We start from the raw sequence: 16906 nt of genomic DNA, 5'->3' as shown, positions 1-16906 counted from the left end.
ACGCAACTTTGCAAAACATATTGTTTAAAATATTATAAATATAAGATACTTTTATGAAGAATTATGGTAAAAAACTACAATTAAAAAAATTATGATGACAAAGTGATCCTAACCGAGAATATTGAACTAATAGTTGTAATAAGTAAATGTAAATTTCTATTAAATAATTATAATTTAAAATATATTTAATAATAAGTGAAACTGTATCAGCGAAAAATTAAAATTAAATAAAATACACAACTCTTAAAACAAAATAAAACTAATTTTAAATATTAAAATATTTTTTAACGAAAAATTACGATAAATAGACGCAACTGTAAATTTCTATATTACTATAATAATTTCTAAAATTTTAGTTAGATTATAGAATAACATTGAAAATTAGATATTAAAATTCAAATTATTTAGATTTATTCTAACAGATGTGTCTAAATTTCTTTCAGAAAAAAAAAAAAAAGCATTTCTCCCTGCTGCATCCAGAAGACGTTCTCACAAAGACAGCGTTAGGATGTCTCCTTCTCCAACGTTGTAATGTGCAAGTGACTTGTTGCCTTTTAAAACCCCGGCTTTCCCACTCAACTCCAGTTTGTTTGCTATTTTCACCTTCAAACTCGCCACGTTTTCCGACAAGGACTGAACTGTGATCTCAATGAATTGCCCATCATTGGTACAGAAACCTTGATGGTAGAGGAACCCTGAAAATGTATGATTGCTAGTTAGATTCAACAAGTCTTACAAAAGAAAAAGAAAACAAAGACGGTAAGAGTCAGTAGGAAGAACACATTACCGGATGTTGAGCAAGAAACTGGTCTTCTGGAACAAGAGTTGACTCGTCAAACGTTTGTTTCTTTGGCTCTGTATCCTCAGATCTCAGTGGAGGCTGCATGTATGGCGGTGGGTTCTTCAGAATTGATATGTATCCAGGTCTTCGTTGTCGCCAGTCGGTGTACCCAACTTTAACAAAGTATTCAAAAGCATGCAAATCAACTATAGCCATCTCAGGTCCTTCCTCCTTCTCCCTTTCAAGCACTTTACCAAGAAGATTGAAGAAACCCTCAAGAACGGTCTCCGTACTAGCTCCCTTCTCCTTCAGTTTTTCGATACACAATAACACTCTCTTGTAACCAAGAACAAGCTGAGAGTAAAAACCGTGTCTGGTATCAGTTGATAGCATAAACCTAAACAGAGGCTCAAGCTCAGGTTTCATAAACACACTCTTCATTAACTCCTGCCCAAAACACATCCCAAAAACAGACACAAACTGGGCAGTAAGCTTAATAATATCAAGCTCCTGGCGCGTGATACCTTGATCAGGAAGTAATGGGAAACTGATAGGTTCTGCATCCTCAGTTTGAGGTCTTAACATCAAAGGCGCGATTCCTGCTGGATCAGAAATATCAGGTTGGATATCATGCGTTACCATTGGAGGCTGATCCAAGTCATTTTACTCCATGTTAACAAAATACTCAAAAGCTTGCAAATCGATCATAGCCATCTCAACTCCGTGTTCATCCTCCTCCTTTCCAAGCACTTGACGAAGAAGATTGAAAAAGCCATCAACAAGAATGGTTGCCGTTCTAGTACCCTTCTTCTTCACCTTTTGGGAACGCAACAGGACTTTGGAATATCCAAGAGCAAGCTGGCCGTAGAAAAAGTGTTTGCTATCAGTCATTGACTTCTTCAGGAAGACAAAGTGAGGCTCAAGCTCAGGTTTCTTCAAAACACTCTTCTCCAATTCCAGCAGAAAATAAAAACCATAGACAGCCTTAAACTGAGCAGTGAGCTTAATAATATCAACCTCCTTGCGCGTGATCCCCACAGGAAGGAATGCGAACCTGGTAGGTATTGGAGGACCAAGAACAGAGCGTATTACTGCATCTTCATTCTGACTAAGCTTTTGCTGGTGACAAGGATCTGAGCTCCTCTCGACCATATTTCTGCTTTCTGAACTGTTTTGCCCCAATTGCAACTCATTATGCCCCGAAATTGACATGATTAGTGAACGGCTTCGAGATCTGAAGCTTGGAAATCTGTTTTGATTTTGATAGATTTCTCTTAAACCTCTTTTTCGTAGTTATCGATCCTCTCTTCGTTATCTTCTTTTCTATGATACAAACTTCTTGAATAAGCAACCCTATTTATAGACTTAAGATTCTAACACACAAATGGTAAATTGCTAATTACTACTTTCCATTTTTCTTTCTTATTTTCCTTCTCTTCATGTTTTCTTTTGCTAGATCTTTTAGTTGCTTAATATCAATCTTGTACCTTAATTTGTCTTCTTTGGTAGAGTTTTCTTTTTCTTGCAATGTTCAAGAGCCTGCATCCACAAGCCACGTTATCATCACAAAATCGATTACGAGAATGCAATTCAGTAAATTAGAGAACGACGAGATTGAGAAATTTGAGAATTTGGAAGAATAAGACAATTAGGGTTTTGTCCCAAAAAAAAAAAAAGGATTTAAACCTATATGTTTAACTTTTCAAATTGGGTATAAAACCAAACCGAATCGAAAAACCATACCAAATCGTAACGCAAAGATTCGGTTTATATCCTTTATTCCTCTGTTTTTCCGATTCATCAATCAAATCAAACACTTTGAAAATGTGCTATGAGTTCATCAAATTCGAGTTTTGGTTCGTTGTTTTATTAATCAATCAAGTTTGGCTGATGTTTTATTAATCAATCCGAATCAAAAAGATACAGATGTCTATAGACATTTGGATTCTTTGGAAAAGTAGAATAGCAGTGTTTGACTTACAAGTTACAACTATCAAGAGGTGCGCCACACAAACACTTATTGTGGACATAGGAATAAGAATCAAACGTCTGAAGTTTCCCTCCATTGGGTATGTGTCCACACAGTTTGTTGTAGCTAACATTGAAGAACTGCAGAGGAGTCTCAGTCCACTGAACCGGAATATTCCCTGTGATACCATTGTGGTTCAAGTCCAATACACCAAGTGTCTTAGGTAACTCAACCTTTGAGATATCGAACTGGAACATGTTTCTTGATAAATCAATGGACCATGTCGTTTTGTTGGCTCCAAAGAACATCGAAGCATCACCTTCGAGCTTGTTCCGGGATAAATCGATCCGGTTAAAGTCTAGGTTGCCTAGTGATTTGGGTATTGGACCGGAGAGCTGATTGTGTGATAGGCGAAGGTCAGGGACAGTTCCTGGAAACGACCCAAATGACTCTGGTATCGAACCTACAACAAAGAGATCGATCATTAAACGAGAAACTCGATGATATGAATAAGGAGAAGACTGAAGAGAGTTCTTTACCTGTAAGCTTGTTCCTGCTAAGTTCAAGGGCCATGATTTTAGGTAACGTGGAGAGAGAGCTAGGTATGGAACCAGAGAGATCATTGAAGGAAAGTTCCAAGAACTCAAGATTCTTGAGCTGGCTTATAAAATCAGGGATTGGACCTGTCAGATTCGTCCAGCTGAGCCTGAGGTACCTGAGTTTCTTGAGTTTAGCGATGGTGGGTTGGATTTGACCGGTGAGGTTGGAGAGTTTGCGGAAGACAAGGGTCTCAAGATAGGGTAAATCACCGACTTCAGGCGGGATCTGACCGGAGATCTGGCCGGAAAATATGGTGAGAGCGGTGACGCGGTGGTTAACGGTAGCGTCGCCGCACTCAAGGCAGTACCATGAGCAACAGTCGGTTTCGGGATGCCACGAAGCCAGGTGGTAAGGGTTGTTTAGGGATTTCTTGATCTTGAGGAGGGTATTTTTGTCATCTTTGTTACAGAGATCTTTAGAGAAAGAGATCGTGAGGAATGTGAACAAGATGAAGAGAGAGGAAACTACTGTCGCTTTCTTATCCATAGGTGTTTGGTATCGGTTTGGAGTTTTGATGGAAAGTGTAATGATATATATATATACATACATACATACAGATGTAGTGAGCGACATAAGACTTAGAGAGACGGATTCGATTTGATCACTGATTACACATGGACCGTAATAATAGCCAATACATATATGGTCAATATGTCGGCGTTGAATATGTCTGGATAATGCAATAACACGTTATAATTATATTTAGGCTATAACTGGTGGAAGTGTGAAGCTTATGACAATGCCTTGGACCATCTAATACAAATTCATCCAACTTCAATATGAGTTGATCTGTCGAACAAATACAGATAGAAATTTTAGACTTTCAAATATTAATAAGAAAATTTGGGTTAGAGTTTATGGTCATATTCAAACGGCGATATCGAATCTGACCGTTGGAAGAGATTTATCATAAACGGCTCTCTTTTCCGGGAAATGTGTCATCGAAGAAGCGCTTAAGAGTGGGCTTAACGTATAAGAGGTCCAATTACTTTAGACTGGGCATTATGGGAAGCCCTAAACATATTCCGTACACCAATGAATCACACATAGTGTATACAAAATTGACAATGAACATATCTATAATAAGATAACATGATTCCATTTTCATAAATATTCTTTCTACTTTGATAAATCGTATAATTGGGAACCAAATAAAATCGAGAAAATTGGATTTTATATGACAAGTCTACAAGTAGCGATAAGTCTATCAAGTTGATGAATTTGATGGTAGGGGAAAATTTTCGACATAAACTAACACAATAATAATATAGTCATCATTACTAAAGCATTTTTTAGACGGCCAAAGTAGTACCACTAAAGTTGGATCCTTTACAACTTGATAACTTGTTGTTCGTAGAGATTAAATTAACTGGCCTTCCTAAAAAAAAAAAAAGCCATTTCATTTTATTTATAACCTTTGTCGATAAAGAACAAATGCAACTTTATGTCCAAAAAGGTTTCTAGTTAGTATAGAACTTATCTTTTGTTACATGGTTTTCAAGAAAATTGAACAAAATCCTCATGAGGGACCGAAATGTCAAATTTTTATGGCTAATTTCTGAGCGGATATAAATCATAAATATGCTAATCTAATGGAGCGGGTTACGGAGAAAGAAAAAAAGACAGAAGTATGCTATGTACAAATTTCTTTGTGACAAATTGTTGTATTTTCTTTGTGACAAATCTATAATACTACTATTTTTAGGAAATAGTTTTATGTGCTATAGTGCGGGCATTAGAATTTAAAAAAAGACGGGATAATAAGGTAATGATGTTACTCAATCAAATAATAATCACTGCTTAGCCTTCCCTTTTGCTTTTTATTAAAAAAGAGTTGCAGACTCGAAAAAGCTAATTTTTAGATGCTTATTCCAATCAGACAGAAAGTCACACTAAAGATATATATGCTCACAGGGAAAAGTTTGTGTTGTAAATGTTTTCTAATCTTATTATTAATCATCACTTAGGCACTAAAGATATACTCTCTCTATCTCGTAAAATTGATGTTTTGGAATATTTTTTTGTCCCACAAACATTGATGTTTTGTAAACTTTAAGAAATAATCATTAAAAATATTTAAAATTTTGAATTGTTATTGGTTTAAAATTAAATAATATCTCTTTAATAAAAATATATATATATTTAAACTCAGTAATCATTGTTTTCTTAAAATGTGTAAAAACTTCTAAACATCATTCTTTCTGAGACAGAGAGAGTATTACCTACCATTAGAAAAATCTGCAAATTCTTAAAATTTTACGTTTACTTAGTTTCATAATTTTATCTTTATTTGCACAATCAAATCAATATACATACAAGTAAACATAAGGGTACACCAGATTTTTCCAAACATACTTCAAAAATGTTAAAACGAAAATTTATATGCTTTCTTCATTATTTTCATGAGTGGAGACAAACATTTATATATGTTTTATGTTTTTATGGATGGACTTTTTAATATGAATGTTTTGATTAGAGCATAGAGTGTGAAAGAATCTACTCTTTTTACCTTCTGTCACTGCGGCAAAACTTTCTTGATAATACATAAAGATTAAAAGACCAACAAAAGAATCTGCTTCGCTATAAAAGAGAAGAATCAGCTTCCCTCTAAAAGAAGAAGAAGAAAAAAAAAACAGAGAGAATAAGAGTAATTTATTTTTTTCGTTTTTGCTTTTTTCATTTGATTCCTCTCTTTTTTTTTTGTGTATGTGTATAGAATTGTTTCTCATTCGTTCTCTCTCTCCCAAAACTTGATTATGCAATACTACTCTTGACTTCTTCTTAATTTTTTCTCCATTTCTTTGGTGCAGCAAAACAGAGAACTTCATTCAAAGAAACTTCTTCAATATCTATCTCAAGGTGCTACTAACTACAAAGCATCTTTGTTTTGTACGTTAGTATATATGTACATATTGTTCTTGAAATATTTAAGTAGCTCTGTTTAAATCAGGTGAGAATCTTATCATCATCTTGCTTGAGACTGAAATAAAATTACTTAATACTAATACTAAGTTACTAACTATTGAGGTCTTAAATCAGTTCTAAGGAGATACATTAGTTTCTTTACATCCAAGAAACTGGTTTTGTCTTTCTTCTGCAACTCTGCAATTCTCAGGCTCTTCCCTGCAATTTTATGTTTCTGTTTTTGTGTGTCAGGTGCAGAACTGTAACGTTTAGAGAAACAAGTAAAAGGAGAACCTTTTGGTTCAAGTAACCATGGCAGCGAAAGATGGAGCTAAGAGCCAAGAAGACTATAAGCTTAAAGACATGAAACCAGAGCTTGGGGAGAGATGGCCACATGGAGGACAGCGTGGAGGAACTGGATGGATTGGTAGTGAACGAGCTGCAAGCACATACGACCTTGTTGAGCAAATGTTTTATCTCTATGTTCGTGTCGTCAAAGCCAAGGATCTTCCTCCTAACCCTGTCACGAGCAACTGTGATCCTTATGTCGAAGTGAAAATCGGAAACTACAAAGGAAAGACTAAACATTTCGAGAAAAGAACAAACCCTGAGTGGAATCAAGTTTTCGCCTTTTCAAAAGACAAGGTCCAATCCTCAACAGTCGAAGTATTTGTGCGTGATAAGGAGATGGTTACAAGAGATGAATACATTGGGAAGGTTGTGTTTGATATGCGTGAGGTTCCTACAAGAGTTCCTCCTGATAGTCCACTTGCACCACAGTGGTACAGATTAGAAGATAGGCGAGGTGAGAGTAAGAAGAGAGGAGAGGTTATGGTAGCGGTTTGGCTTGGGACGCAAGCTGATGAAGCGTTTCCTGATGCTTGGCACTCGGATGCTTCTTCGGTTCAAGGAGAAGGTGTCCAAAGCGTGAGGTCTAAGGTCTATGTATCCCCAAAACTGTGGTATTTGCGGGTTAATGTCATTGAAGCGCAAGATGTTGAGCCTAGCGACAGGAGCCAACCGCCTCAAGCTTTCGTTAAAGTTCAGGTTGGGAATCAGATTCTGAAAACAAAGTTATGTCCTAACAAGACTACGAGTCCGATGTGGAACGAAGATCTTGTATTTGTAGCTGCAGAGCCGTTTGAAGAACAGTTCTTCTTGACGGTAGAAAACAAAGTGACATCAGCCAAAGATGAAGTCATGGGGAGACTGATCTCACCTTTGAACGTGTTTGAGAAAAGACTAGACCACAGAGCTGTTCATTCCAAATGGTACAACCTCGAAAAGTTCGGTTTTGGGGCATTGGAAGGAGACAAGAGACACGAGCTCAAGTTCTCAAGCCGAATCCACCTACGAGTTTGCCTTGAAGGCGGTTACCATGTAATGGACGAATCAACTCTGTACATCAGTGACGTAAAGCCTACGGCAAGGCAACTGTGGAAGCAACCTATTGGCATCCTTGAAGTAGGAATCTTGAGTGCTCAAGGGCTTTCTCCCATGAAAACAAAAGACGGTAAAGCCACAACAGATCCGTATTGTGTTGCCAAGTACGGACAAAAATGGGTGAGAACAAGAACCATCATTGAGAGCTATAACCCTAAATGGAATGAGCAATACACATGGGAAGTACATGATCCTTGTACAGTCATCACACTTGGAGTTTTCGATAACTGTCACCTTGGAGGGAGCGAGAAGTCAAACAATGGAGCCAAAGTGGATGCCAGAATCGGAAAGGTAAGGATCCGATTATCAACTCTAGAAGCAGATAGAATCTACACTCACTCCTACCCTCTTCTTGTTCTGCAAACAAAAGGGTTAAAGAAAATGGGAGAAGTCCAACTAGCTGTGAGATTCACTTGTCTATCTTTGGCTCACATGATCTATCTTTATGGACATCCTCTGCTTCCAAAGATGCATTATCTCCATCCATTCACTGTGAACCAACTAGACAGTCTTAGATACCAAGCGATGAGCATTGTTGCAGCGCGGTTATCTCGAGCAGAACCTCCTTTAAGGAAAGAGATCGTAGAGTACATGCTCGATGTTGATTCACACATGTGGAGTATGAGGAGGAGCAAAGCTAACTTCTTCAGGATAGTCTCTGTGTTTTCAGGCTTGATTGCTATGAGCAAATGGCTAGGAGAGGTCTGCTACTGGAAGAATCCGTTGACAACGATACTGTTCCACGTTCTCTTCTTTATACTGATTTGTTATCCGGAGCTGATACTCCCAACTACGTTCCTCTACATGTTCTTGATAGGACTTTGGAGTTTTCGGTTCAGGCCACGTCATCCTCCTCATATGGACACAAAGCTCTCTTGGGCAGAAGCGGCTAGCCCCGATGAGCTGGACGAGGAATTCGATACTTTTCCCACTTCAAAGGGACAAGATGTTGTAAAGATGAGGTATGATAGGTTAAGAAGCGTTGCTGGTCGGATCCAGATGGTTATTGGAGACATTGCAACGCAAGGGGAGAGGTTTCAAGCACTGTTGAGTTGGAGAGATCCGCGTGCGACTTGCTTGTTTGTGATATTTTGTCTTTTCGCCGCAATGATCTTGTACGTGACGCCATTCAAGATCGTAGCTCTCGTGGCGGGGATGTTCTGGATGAGGCATCCCAAGTTCAGAAGCAAGATGCCTTCTGCTCCAAGTAATTTCTTCAGGAAATTACCTTCGAAAGCAGATTGTATGCTTTGAATCGGTACAAACTTCTTTGTGGCTTCAGGTCTTCTCTGTTCGTGTAAGTTGTGTGTGTGAGTTTTTTTTTGTTTTTGTTTTTCGTGTTTGTGCGGCTTCTCTGTTTTATTATTTTGCTCCTCATTCGTATCGTACTGTGTTGTTGGGTTTTCGACTAAAACCCTAAAAGTAATGGGCTTAGTTATTATGGGCTATTTGTAATCTTTTTGCAATTTCAATAAATTAACAGTTAGAAACTACTTTTTCCAAAATAACTTGTTTTTTTCTCTTTTAAAAAACAGAAACTGGCAGCTATATCAATCTCGTTTTTTGTGATGTAAAATAAATTCTGGTTTTCGTTTGACCATAGTGTAATAATAATAATAATAAAAACAAATTATTAAGTGAGAAAAAGACTGGAAAACACTGGTGTGGTGACAGCAAAGAAATGAAAAAGTGAAGAAGAAAGGAGAGGGGTGGCGTTGAGCCCAAAGCAAAACGTTACTGATCCCAAGTCCCTGATGGTATCCTAAAACACTCACCATTTGTCACCTTCCTCACTGGTCAATGCTTTAATTTGACCTAACAAGTTACAACTTACAAGTCCCTCTCTCTTGCATGCAGTTGCAATTTTTGCCAGCATTCTCTTTTCTTTCAATTCTCTTTCATATTCTTGGTATCTATATGTCCTTGTGTTCGAAACTGAAGATCAAAGTTTTTTGGTTTTTTTTTTTTCCACTTGCGCAAGGAAGACTTAAAAGGTATGGAAATAGTTGTCTATCATCTTTATCAAAATCATATAACAAAAAGAAGCCAAGCAATTTTAATTTTCCCTAGTTGTACTGTATTTGAGTAGAGAGACAATATATATATAGAGAGGTCAAGCTGGCTAACTAATCAACCTATTCTCTTGTGTTTCTTTTGGTTTCCTTCATCATCAGTTTGTTTTAGTATCATCCGTCTTGTCGAGGACGGGCTAGCCAGAGAGAACTTAGAGCTTGGAGACGGTGAAAGTACTCAGCAACTGCTAGAAGACACCGTGCTTCTTGACGTGTCGTCAACAATTGGTTCAGCCTATGGATCGTTTGGTGCCTCAAATTGTCCGCCTGTAAGTTTTTTTAATGTATTAGTCCAAAAACTAAATAAGTAAAGTGAAAATGAAGAAATAGAAGCAGATCAAAATATGGACAGAGTAGTGTTCATGTTATTGACTAAGACAATTAATGAAACTGGACAGTAACTAAATAATAGTCTCATAATTCAGAGTGTAAAAGATTATTATCTATAGGAAAAAAAAAAGATAAAAGACCAAGCATGCATTATAATGGAATTAATTATCCATAAATTAACATTATGTATTATGTATAAATTATATTGTTGATTGACGACTAATGCATGCCGATTATTCAACATGTTGATCGAGCAAACAAAAAAATCAAAGCTTTGTTACTACACACTAATAAGAACACGACACCAAAATTGTCAAAAAGGTGTAACCATGAATTCCATACTCTCGGTCCCACGCCATGCTTTCATGATACTTTTGATCACTAATTAATTATAATCTTAACCTATATCATTAATGAAATTAAGTACAGACAACAACAAAAAAAAAAAAAAATTGTGGAACCAAATGTAAGTAAAGGGAATAATTATTCTCAAATCTCAAGAAAGTGTTTTGAGAGGATGGGAACGGGATACTCGGGCAGTTACGTCCATGATATCATGCAACGATATGGGCTCCAAGCAATCCTTGTTTCCATTTTGATGTGATATATATATATATATATATATATATAATAGTATTTGCATTTGGACTGCATATATGTGAATATATACAATCATGGTGGCAATTGTCACGTGCGTTTAGAGAAGTTTGAAACCCCATCATCCCTTTTTTAGTAAACTAACCCCATATTTACTGCCTCTTTTAAAGTTGGACCTTTCTCTTTTTGTTTTGATTTTTAGAAATTCAAATAATATATAGATGAAAGGTCGTATATCGTGTATCTAAACACGAAGACCAATTTTATTTTAATTGAAAAAAACACGAGAAAAATACAGAAAGATGCCGATTTTTATTGTATTAGCCTATAGGTTGATACATTAATACACAAGCATATATATAATTTCTTGCATAAACCTGCCCGTTCTAAATTGGTAAATAATTGGGAAAATAAATATAGTATTACTAAGACCATGATTAATGGCGTTGCTTTCTCCCCAATTCTTTTAATAAAAACAAATAAAAAAATATAAATAGGGGAGAGAAAGTAAAGAATCGTTGCTGCAGTTACTGGCGGAAGAAACGATTCTCAGTGTTTTTTAACACATGTCAATCACTTATTAGTCATATATTAAAATATTAAGTTTTTTTTTCTTTGAATAACGGTGACACCTTCTCACCACTAAAGATGCTCTAATAAACTTAGTCTTCTAACAAAAGCAACCCGACCAAGTTTATATAAGACAAGATAAGTGTTTGTTAGAGACCTACTTGCATAATGTCGGAATCAAGAGTTTAAAATACTTTTCATTTCATATACATATGGTAATGCGTAAATAATAAGTTTTCAAATTAGTGATTTTAACAGCCTCTTATAATCCATACAAAAATCAACCACTATTTTTTTATTACTATACTTATACACTATTACGAATGTCGTCTAACTAATAATAGCCGACGTTACCTACATATATATATATATATATATATAAGTTGTATGCAAACATACACATACATACAAAACATCTATATAAATTTAGATAGCGTGTTATACCAACCATATATATATATATATGTATATTATAAATATATGATAGTTTAGTTGTGTTTAATAAGGAGTAGTTCAAAGAATCAAAATATGTATTCCTAGTTCGATTAGGACCACATCCGATCCCCTATAGGGGTCCACTTTTATATAATTTCCGTATATCCGAGATATAAAAAAAAAAATCCCTAGGTATTATAATAGCTTTAAGAAATAGATGGTACCTGGAGAACGAAGCTCTCAAGAGCAGAGAGCTTGTTGAGAGCTAAGGACATGTGTGACATGAAATTGGATAGATGAGGAGGAAGTGGTGCGGATGCAGGCGGGAGAGAGTCGGAGACAATACTATCGGAAAGCGATTGATTCAATGCCTCGAGGCCTTGCGAGAGAGCCTCCTCGGCCTCTTGTGTGGACTGTTGCAGCCCACAAATCCCAACTATTTGTTGCTCCGTCAATGGTTCTATTTGGTTCACAATCACCTGCATGGCGGAATGCGGCTCAAAATTAACACATATACAAGTTGAATACTTTAGAGAACTAGCTAGCAATGGTCTTAATCGATGCATAAAGAACGTTGAATGCATTAAATGTGTAGTGTACTATGCACAAGTTACTAGCTACACCCAAAATCTCTTCTTTCCTTTTTGTTTTCACTAAAATGGATATAAGATTGAGACATTGCCAAAGGTCTTGTCAGGTTTGCACACCATCCATACATCAATTTATATATATCGTAGTTTATACACATATTAATTATGATAAATCATAGGTCAAAAAGGCTTTACGGAATTATTTTACAAAAATTATAATAGGATAATTATCCAACGTACGTATGAGCTTGCTAAAAAGGTTAAACGACAAGATTTATTTATTTTCTTTTAATATACTTATTATACTATGGCATTCTCTGTTAAAGTTCATGGAGGTCTATGTTTCTCTCTCTCCCTCTCCCCCTATGGACCATGCATGAATCGAAAAAAACAGACAGGTACTTTCTTTTACATTATGCCAAAACCTAACCATTTCTAGAAATACTTCGCTATCATATCACACACAATTGCATGCATTCTTTATTTGTTTTTAACATTAATTTTACGTGTACCTTTATTATTATCTTAAGACATACACGTATATAGGTCGGTTTTATACATCTATAGTTCACCCCATGCGATGTTATGTATACATTACTATATATACCTCGTCCAACAATATCACTATATAGAGTCTGTCTTATCTATTATTACTAGCTACACCGTACCCTCTTTATGAAAATCAAAGACGAATTTTTTATAAGAACGAGAAAATTATTTTTAGTAACTGAATAAAGTTTTTAGTACTATATTCTATGCACATGTACGATCATAATAATAAAACGAACGTCACAGTTTTCAGTCATTATTATTTTATCTTTTGCAAGTTATCCACAGAAATTGATGTTAATCAATTCTATTCTGGATTATTTTAGCTTGTATGGTAGAATTTAATATGGTTAATTATAGTAAAATTCCAAAAAAATTAGGATTATTTATTCATCCATATTGATTAGTCTACAATATCATCATGACTAATTTAAGTACCACATCTTATCTTAATTTTGTGTGGGATGTGGCTCGAATAGAATAAGTAAAAAAATCCATCCGAAAACAGACTCACCAACATATACAATATTCATTTATATTATATGGTTCTAAGAAAAGACGTGATCATGTAACGTACCTTAATGATCTCCGATGGACGAAAACCACCCATCCACAAGAAGCAACGCTCAGCTGGAGTTTTCCAGGCTCCAGAGATGAGGTGGAAGACATCAGTCTTAGCGACCATGGCTTTGAGGTTGATCAAATGGTCATAATGAGCTAAACAAGCGTCCACAAACATCCTAAGCTCGTTCTCGGCCAAGTGCTCTTGTGTCGCCACCCTCAGTTCGGTTAACAGCCTCTGTTGCTCCTCCAGCCACCTTGCATATTCCATATCGAACACCGCTGCTTCTGCTTCACATTGCATTTACTCAATATCTATTTTTTTTTGGGGGTTCGAAATTTACAGTTTTTGAGTCATCATCACATGTATATAGGAAACTATTAACGTACCGGAGCTGACATTGCCAGGGCCAATTGGTAGTCCACCTTGATGTTGATCTCCTATAAGAGACCCTCCAAAGAATACGCCCTAACCATCGGAAATCAAATTGGTACATTTTAGACTTTAGGTGTGCATGAAGTATATATATACTATAATACATGAAAAGACAGGTCAAAATATTTACTTGGGATCTGGCCCGTTGAATCTCTTGTTCTAGTTGGGTCAGTTTGATCCTACATGACTCGAGTTGCTGAACGTAAGCCTGGCATAATTTACCAAAGTAAATAACGTTATAAAAAATTTGGATATAAAACTATATATATATATATATTTGCAACTTACATATTGAAATATATAAATGCTGACCTTTTTACGTAATCTACTTTTTCTTGCTGCTTCTCTGTTTTGTGCTAGTCTTCTCAATGTCTGTTGAGAAATTAAATTAATAAAAAAAATATGAAACACCAAAAAGTAAAAACAAAAAAATCTTATCTTTGCAGTTGTATGAACACTCACTTTAGGGTCTGACGATTTCGGTATGTCATGGTCCGATGAGGCAGGACCCTTGCGGTTCCCTTCCTTCTGCCATAACATTTCGAAATGATACATTAACATATTAAAAACTACAACAAGTCTAAAACTATATTCGTTTTCTAGTTTGACAAAGCAATTAATTAAAATATTTTTAAAATATTAATAGATAGAGACCTTGATGGATTTAGAAGCTTGAGGAGGTTGAAACTGAGAATGATTGGTCAAGTCCATGGACGGCTCAAAAGATGGTCGAAGCGAACCACTAGGTTGAGCAGCCGGAACTAATCTTGCATTATCGGTCTTACCAAACACAACATATAAAAAAAAAAAGACGAAAACAATCAAATCATCACTACTAATTAGAAAAATGAGAAACGTATAATAATTGGTCTGACTTGATATTATATGAAACAGCTAGTAGTTGCGCTGACATTATATTAAATTAGAAACAGAAACCAACTAAAATAGGCATATATATAGAAATATTATAAAGTAAATTATTACATTGGGTGTAGAAGAAGGAGGTGGCTCTATGTGCATCGGCTGAGATGGGAAGATGTTGAGCGTCGATGTTGGAGGTCTCATCGCCAAATTCTCTGCCATAATTAAAGATTCATATATAGATGAGTCGTCATGGGATGTTTTGGAAGTGGTCTGGTTATAACAAGTTATAAACATGTGAGTGGACTAGTTCTAATTAGAAAACAAGAAAGAGAAAAGGGTTTTTAAAGAAGAAGAGAGTTTAGAAGTGTAAGGAAGATTTGATGTCTGAAAAGAGAAAAAGATAGAGAGGATCTGGTCAAAGCTGAAAGTAGAGTACTGATGGCAGAAGAAAGATTGAAATCTGTTGGGCATGCTTTTGCTGTGACTCTCTCTTTCTCTCTTTCTCTCTCTCTAGAAGGGAATCTTCCTTATCTGCTGAAACCAAAAAACCAAACCCCTATTCCCAAAAAAAGAAAGAAGAGAGAGAGTGCATACGAGCTGTGTGATGATGATGAGATAAAGGAGAAGAAGCAGTTGTTGAAGGATCATGATGTCCTTGTCCATCAAGATAGAGGAAGAGTGATGGGTCTATCTCTCCAATATCATACCCATCTTTGTTCCTGCTCATCATACATATGTACACACATAAAAAAAAAAAAAACTTAGTGGGATCATGAAATTATCAATTCAAAAAGTTTTTATACGACTTATAAAGTCTCATCAAGATACACATAATAAAAATATATTTACATGAAGTTTCCATGGGAAGCTGAGGACGTGGCAGATGCTGATGATAAGTGTTGATGATGATTCTGGTGATGACCTTGCATTTGATGATGATTATATTGATGTTTGAGCGTGTGATAGTAACAGCAGAAGATGATGATGATGATGAAGAGAGATGATAGATTTGATCTTCGTATGTTCTCTTATGTTGGTCTTCTTCTCTCCTGGATGGCAAGCTTGATGATGACGGTTGTTTTGATCACTAGATGATGATGATGATATCTATTAACTTAGTAGTTCTTGAATATTATTATCTTTTCTTTCTCTATATTCTTGGAAAGAGATAGAGATTATGTAACGGAGCATTTAAAGCTACTTTAGGGGAGAGATAGAAGAAGAGAAGGAGAGGGTCGGTTATATCGATTGAAGTGGAGAGGGTTCAAAACTTAATAGAATGATTTTGGAGAAGAGAAGCAAAAGACAAACTCCTTTATTTTCCTGATTTTTTTTTTTTTGGTTCTTATTATTTACTTAATTTTGTAAAAGTTTCGTCTACCTTAAAATATTAGAAGACGACTTTGTTTTTTTTTTTCTTTTTGTTGTTGTATAAAACCAAGAAAAATATTCTGATAAAGCGGTCAAGAACATGTCCTTTTCCATCCCTCTCTCCTCTCTCTCTCTATGTAGAAATTGATGATAACAAACTTGTATAAATATTTTTTGTTTGTTCTCTAAATTATTGTTATTTTATTCTCCTATTATTCAACTATATTCTTCAAATATATATATATATATTTTTTTTAAGATATAGTTTTCAATTCCATCAGATACATTATTCTAAGATTTTTTTTTTTCAATTTTTAATGATCCATTAACTGGTCTTACATTAGATTGAATTAACACTAAAAATGATTTATATATATATGGAACAAGTTTTAGTCACCCAAAAATTGATATGATTTTTTTATAAATATTTTTTGTTTGTTCTCTAAATTATTGTTATTTTATTCTCCTATTATTCAACTATATTCTTCAAATATATATATATATATATATATATTTTAAGATATAGTTTTCAATTCCATCAGATACATTATTCTAAGATTTTTTTTTTTTCAATTTTTAATGATCCATTAACTGGTCTTACATTAGATTGAATTAACACTAAAAATGATTTATATATATATGGAACAAGTTTTAGTCACCCAAAAATTGATATGATTTTTTTAAAAAAAATTTGTATTCCATTATTATTCACTAACTGTTCCATTTGATTTTGTTTGGATGGGACATTGGACACTATTATTGGTGTAGGTTTAGTTTTGGTATTGGTTATCCTTAACGCGGTTTGGTTATTGTTTGTATAATAATAACCAAAGT

General features: G+C 35.2%; 4 protein-coding genes across 9 annotated transcripts; 1 reads left to right on the top strand and 3 right to left on the bottom strand.

Annotated features, from left to right (window-relative positions):
• Positions 1-341: 341 nt before the first annotated feature.
• On the bottom strand, positions 342-3950 carry LOC104734698 (polygalacturonase inhibitor 1). Its single transcript, XM_087482133.1, has 5 exons — positions 3290-3950; positions 2763-3213; positions 2269-2320; positions 788-2104; positions 342-695 (listed from the first exon to the last, which is right to left on the bottom strand). Exons 1-4 carry the CDS (start codon positions 3921-3923, stop codon positions 2093-2095), a joined length of 1149 nt encoding a protein of 382 aa, XP_087338259.1. The 5' UTR covers positions 3924-3950; the 3' UTR covers positions 342-695; positions 788-2092.
• Positions 490-1423, bottom strand: LOC147929137 (uncharacterized). The gene is made up of 2 exons (XM_087482366.1): positions 781-1423; positions 490-695 (listed from the first exon to the last, which is right to left on the bottom strand). The coding sequence occupies exons 1-2, from the start codon at positions 1421-1423 to the stop codon at positions 490-492; spliced, it is 849 nt and encodes a 282-aa protein (XP_087338492.1).
• A 1982-nt stretch (positions 3951-5932) lies between the features above and the next one.
• Positions 5933-9187, top strand: LOC104734697 (FT-interacting protein 1). Of its 2 annotated transcripts, none has more exons than XM_010454328.3 (2): positions 5933-6209; positions 6507-9187. In XM_010454328.3, exon 2 carries the CDS (start codon positions 6567-6569, stop codon positions 8949-8951), a length of 2385 nt encoding a protein of 794 aa, XP_010452630.1. In that variant the 5' UTR covers positions 5933-6209; positions 6507-6566; the 3' UTR covers positions 8952-9187. The 2 variants fall into 2 exon arrangements, with proteins under 2 accessions (XP_010452630.1, XP_010452629.1); XM_010454327.3 differs by having other exon boundaries at positions 5966-6300.
• A 505-nt stretch (positions 9188-9692) lies between these two features.
• On the bottom strand, positions 9693-16067 carry LOC104734696 (transcription factor TGA10). Of its 5 annotated transcripts, none has more exons than XM_087482131.1 (11): positions 15551-16067; positions 15296-15420; positions 14822-14913; positions 14492-14617; positions 14300-14362; positions 14150-14209; positions 13968-14045; positions 13792-13870; positions 13418-13692; positions 11926-12180; positions 9693-10036 (listed from the first exon to the last, which is right to left on the bottom strand). In XM_087482131.1, exons 1-11 carry the CDS (start codon positions 15628-15630, stop codon positions 9884-9886), a joined length of 1386 nt encoding a protein of 461 aa, XP_087338257.1. In that variant the 5' UTR covers positions 15631-16067; the 3' UTR covers positions 9693-9883. The 5 variants fall into 5 exon arrangements, with proteins under 5 accessions (XP_087338257.1, XP_010452626.1, XP_087338258.1 ...); XM_010454324.3 differs by having other exon boundaries at positions 13418-13689; positions 14300-14365; positions 15551-16023; XM_087482132.1 differs by having other exon boundaries at positions 13418-13689; positions 15551-15988.
• Positions 16068-16906: the final 839 nt, after the last annotated feature.

The sequence above is a fragment of the Camelina sativa genome, chromosome 13, assembly GCF_030686135.1.
Source record: "Camelina sativa cultivar CO46 ecotype springtype chromosome 13, ASM3068613v1".
In the NCBI taxonomy this organism is placed as follows: Eukaryota; Viridiplantae; Streptophyta; class Magnoliopsida; order Brassicales; family Brassicaceae; genus Camelina; species Camelina sativa.
The sequence above is the reverse complement of the archived record's forward strand: the minus strand, read 5'-3'. Positions and strand labels throughout refer to the sequence as shown.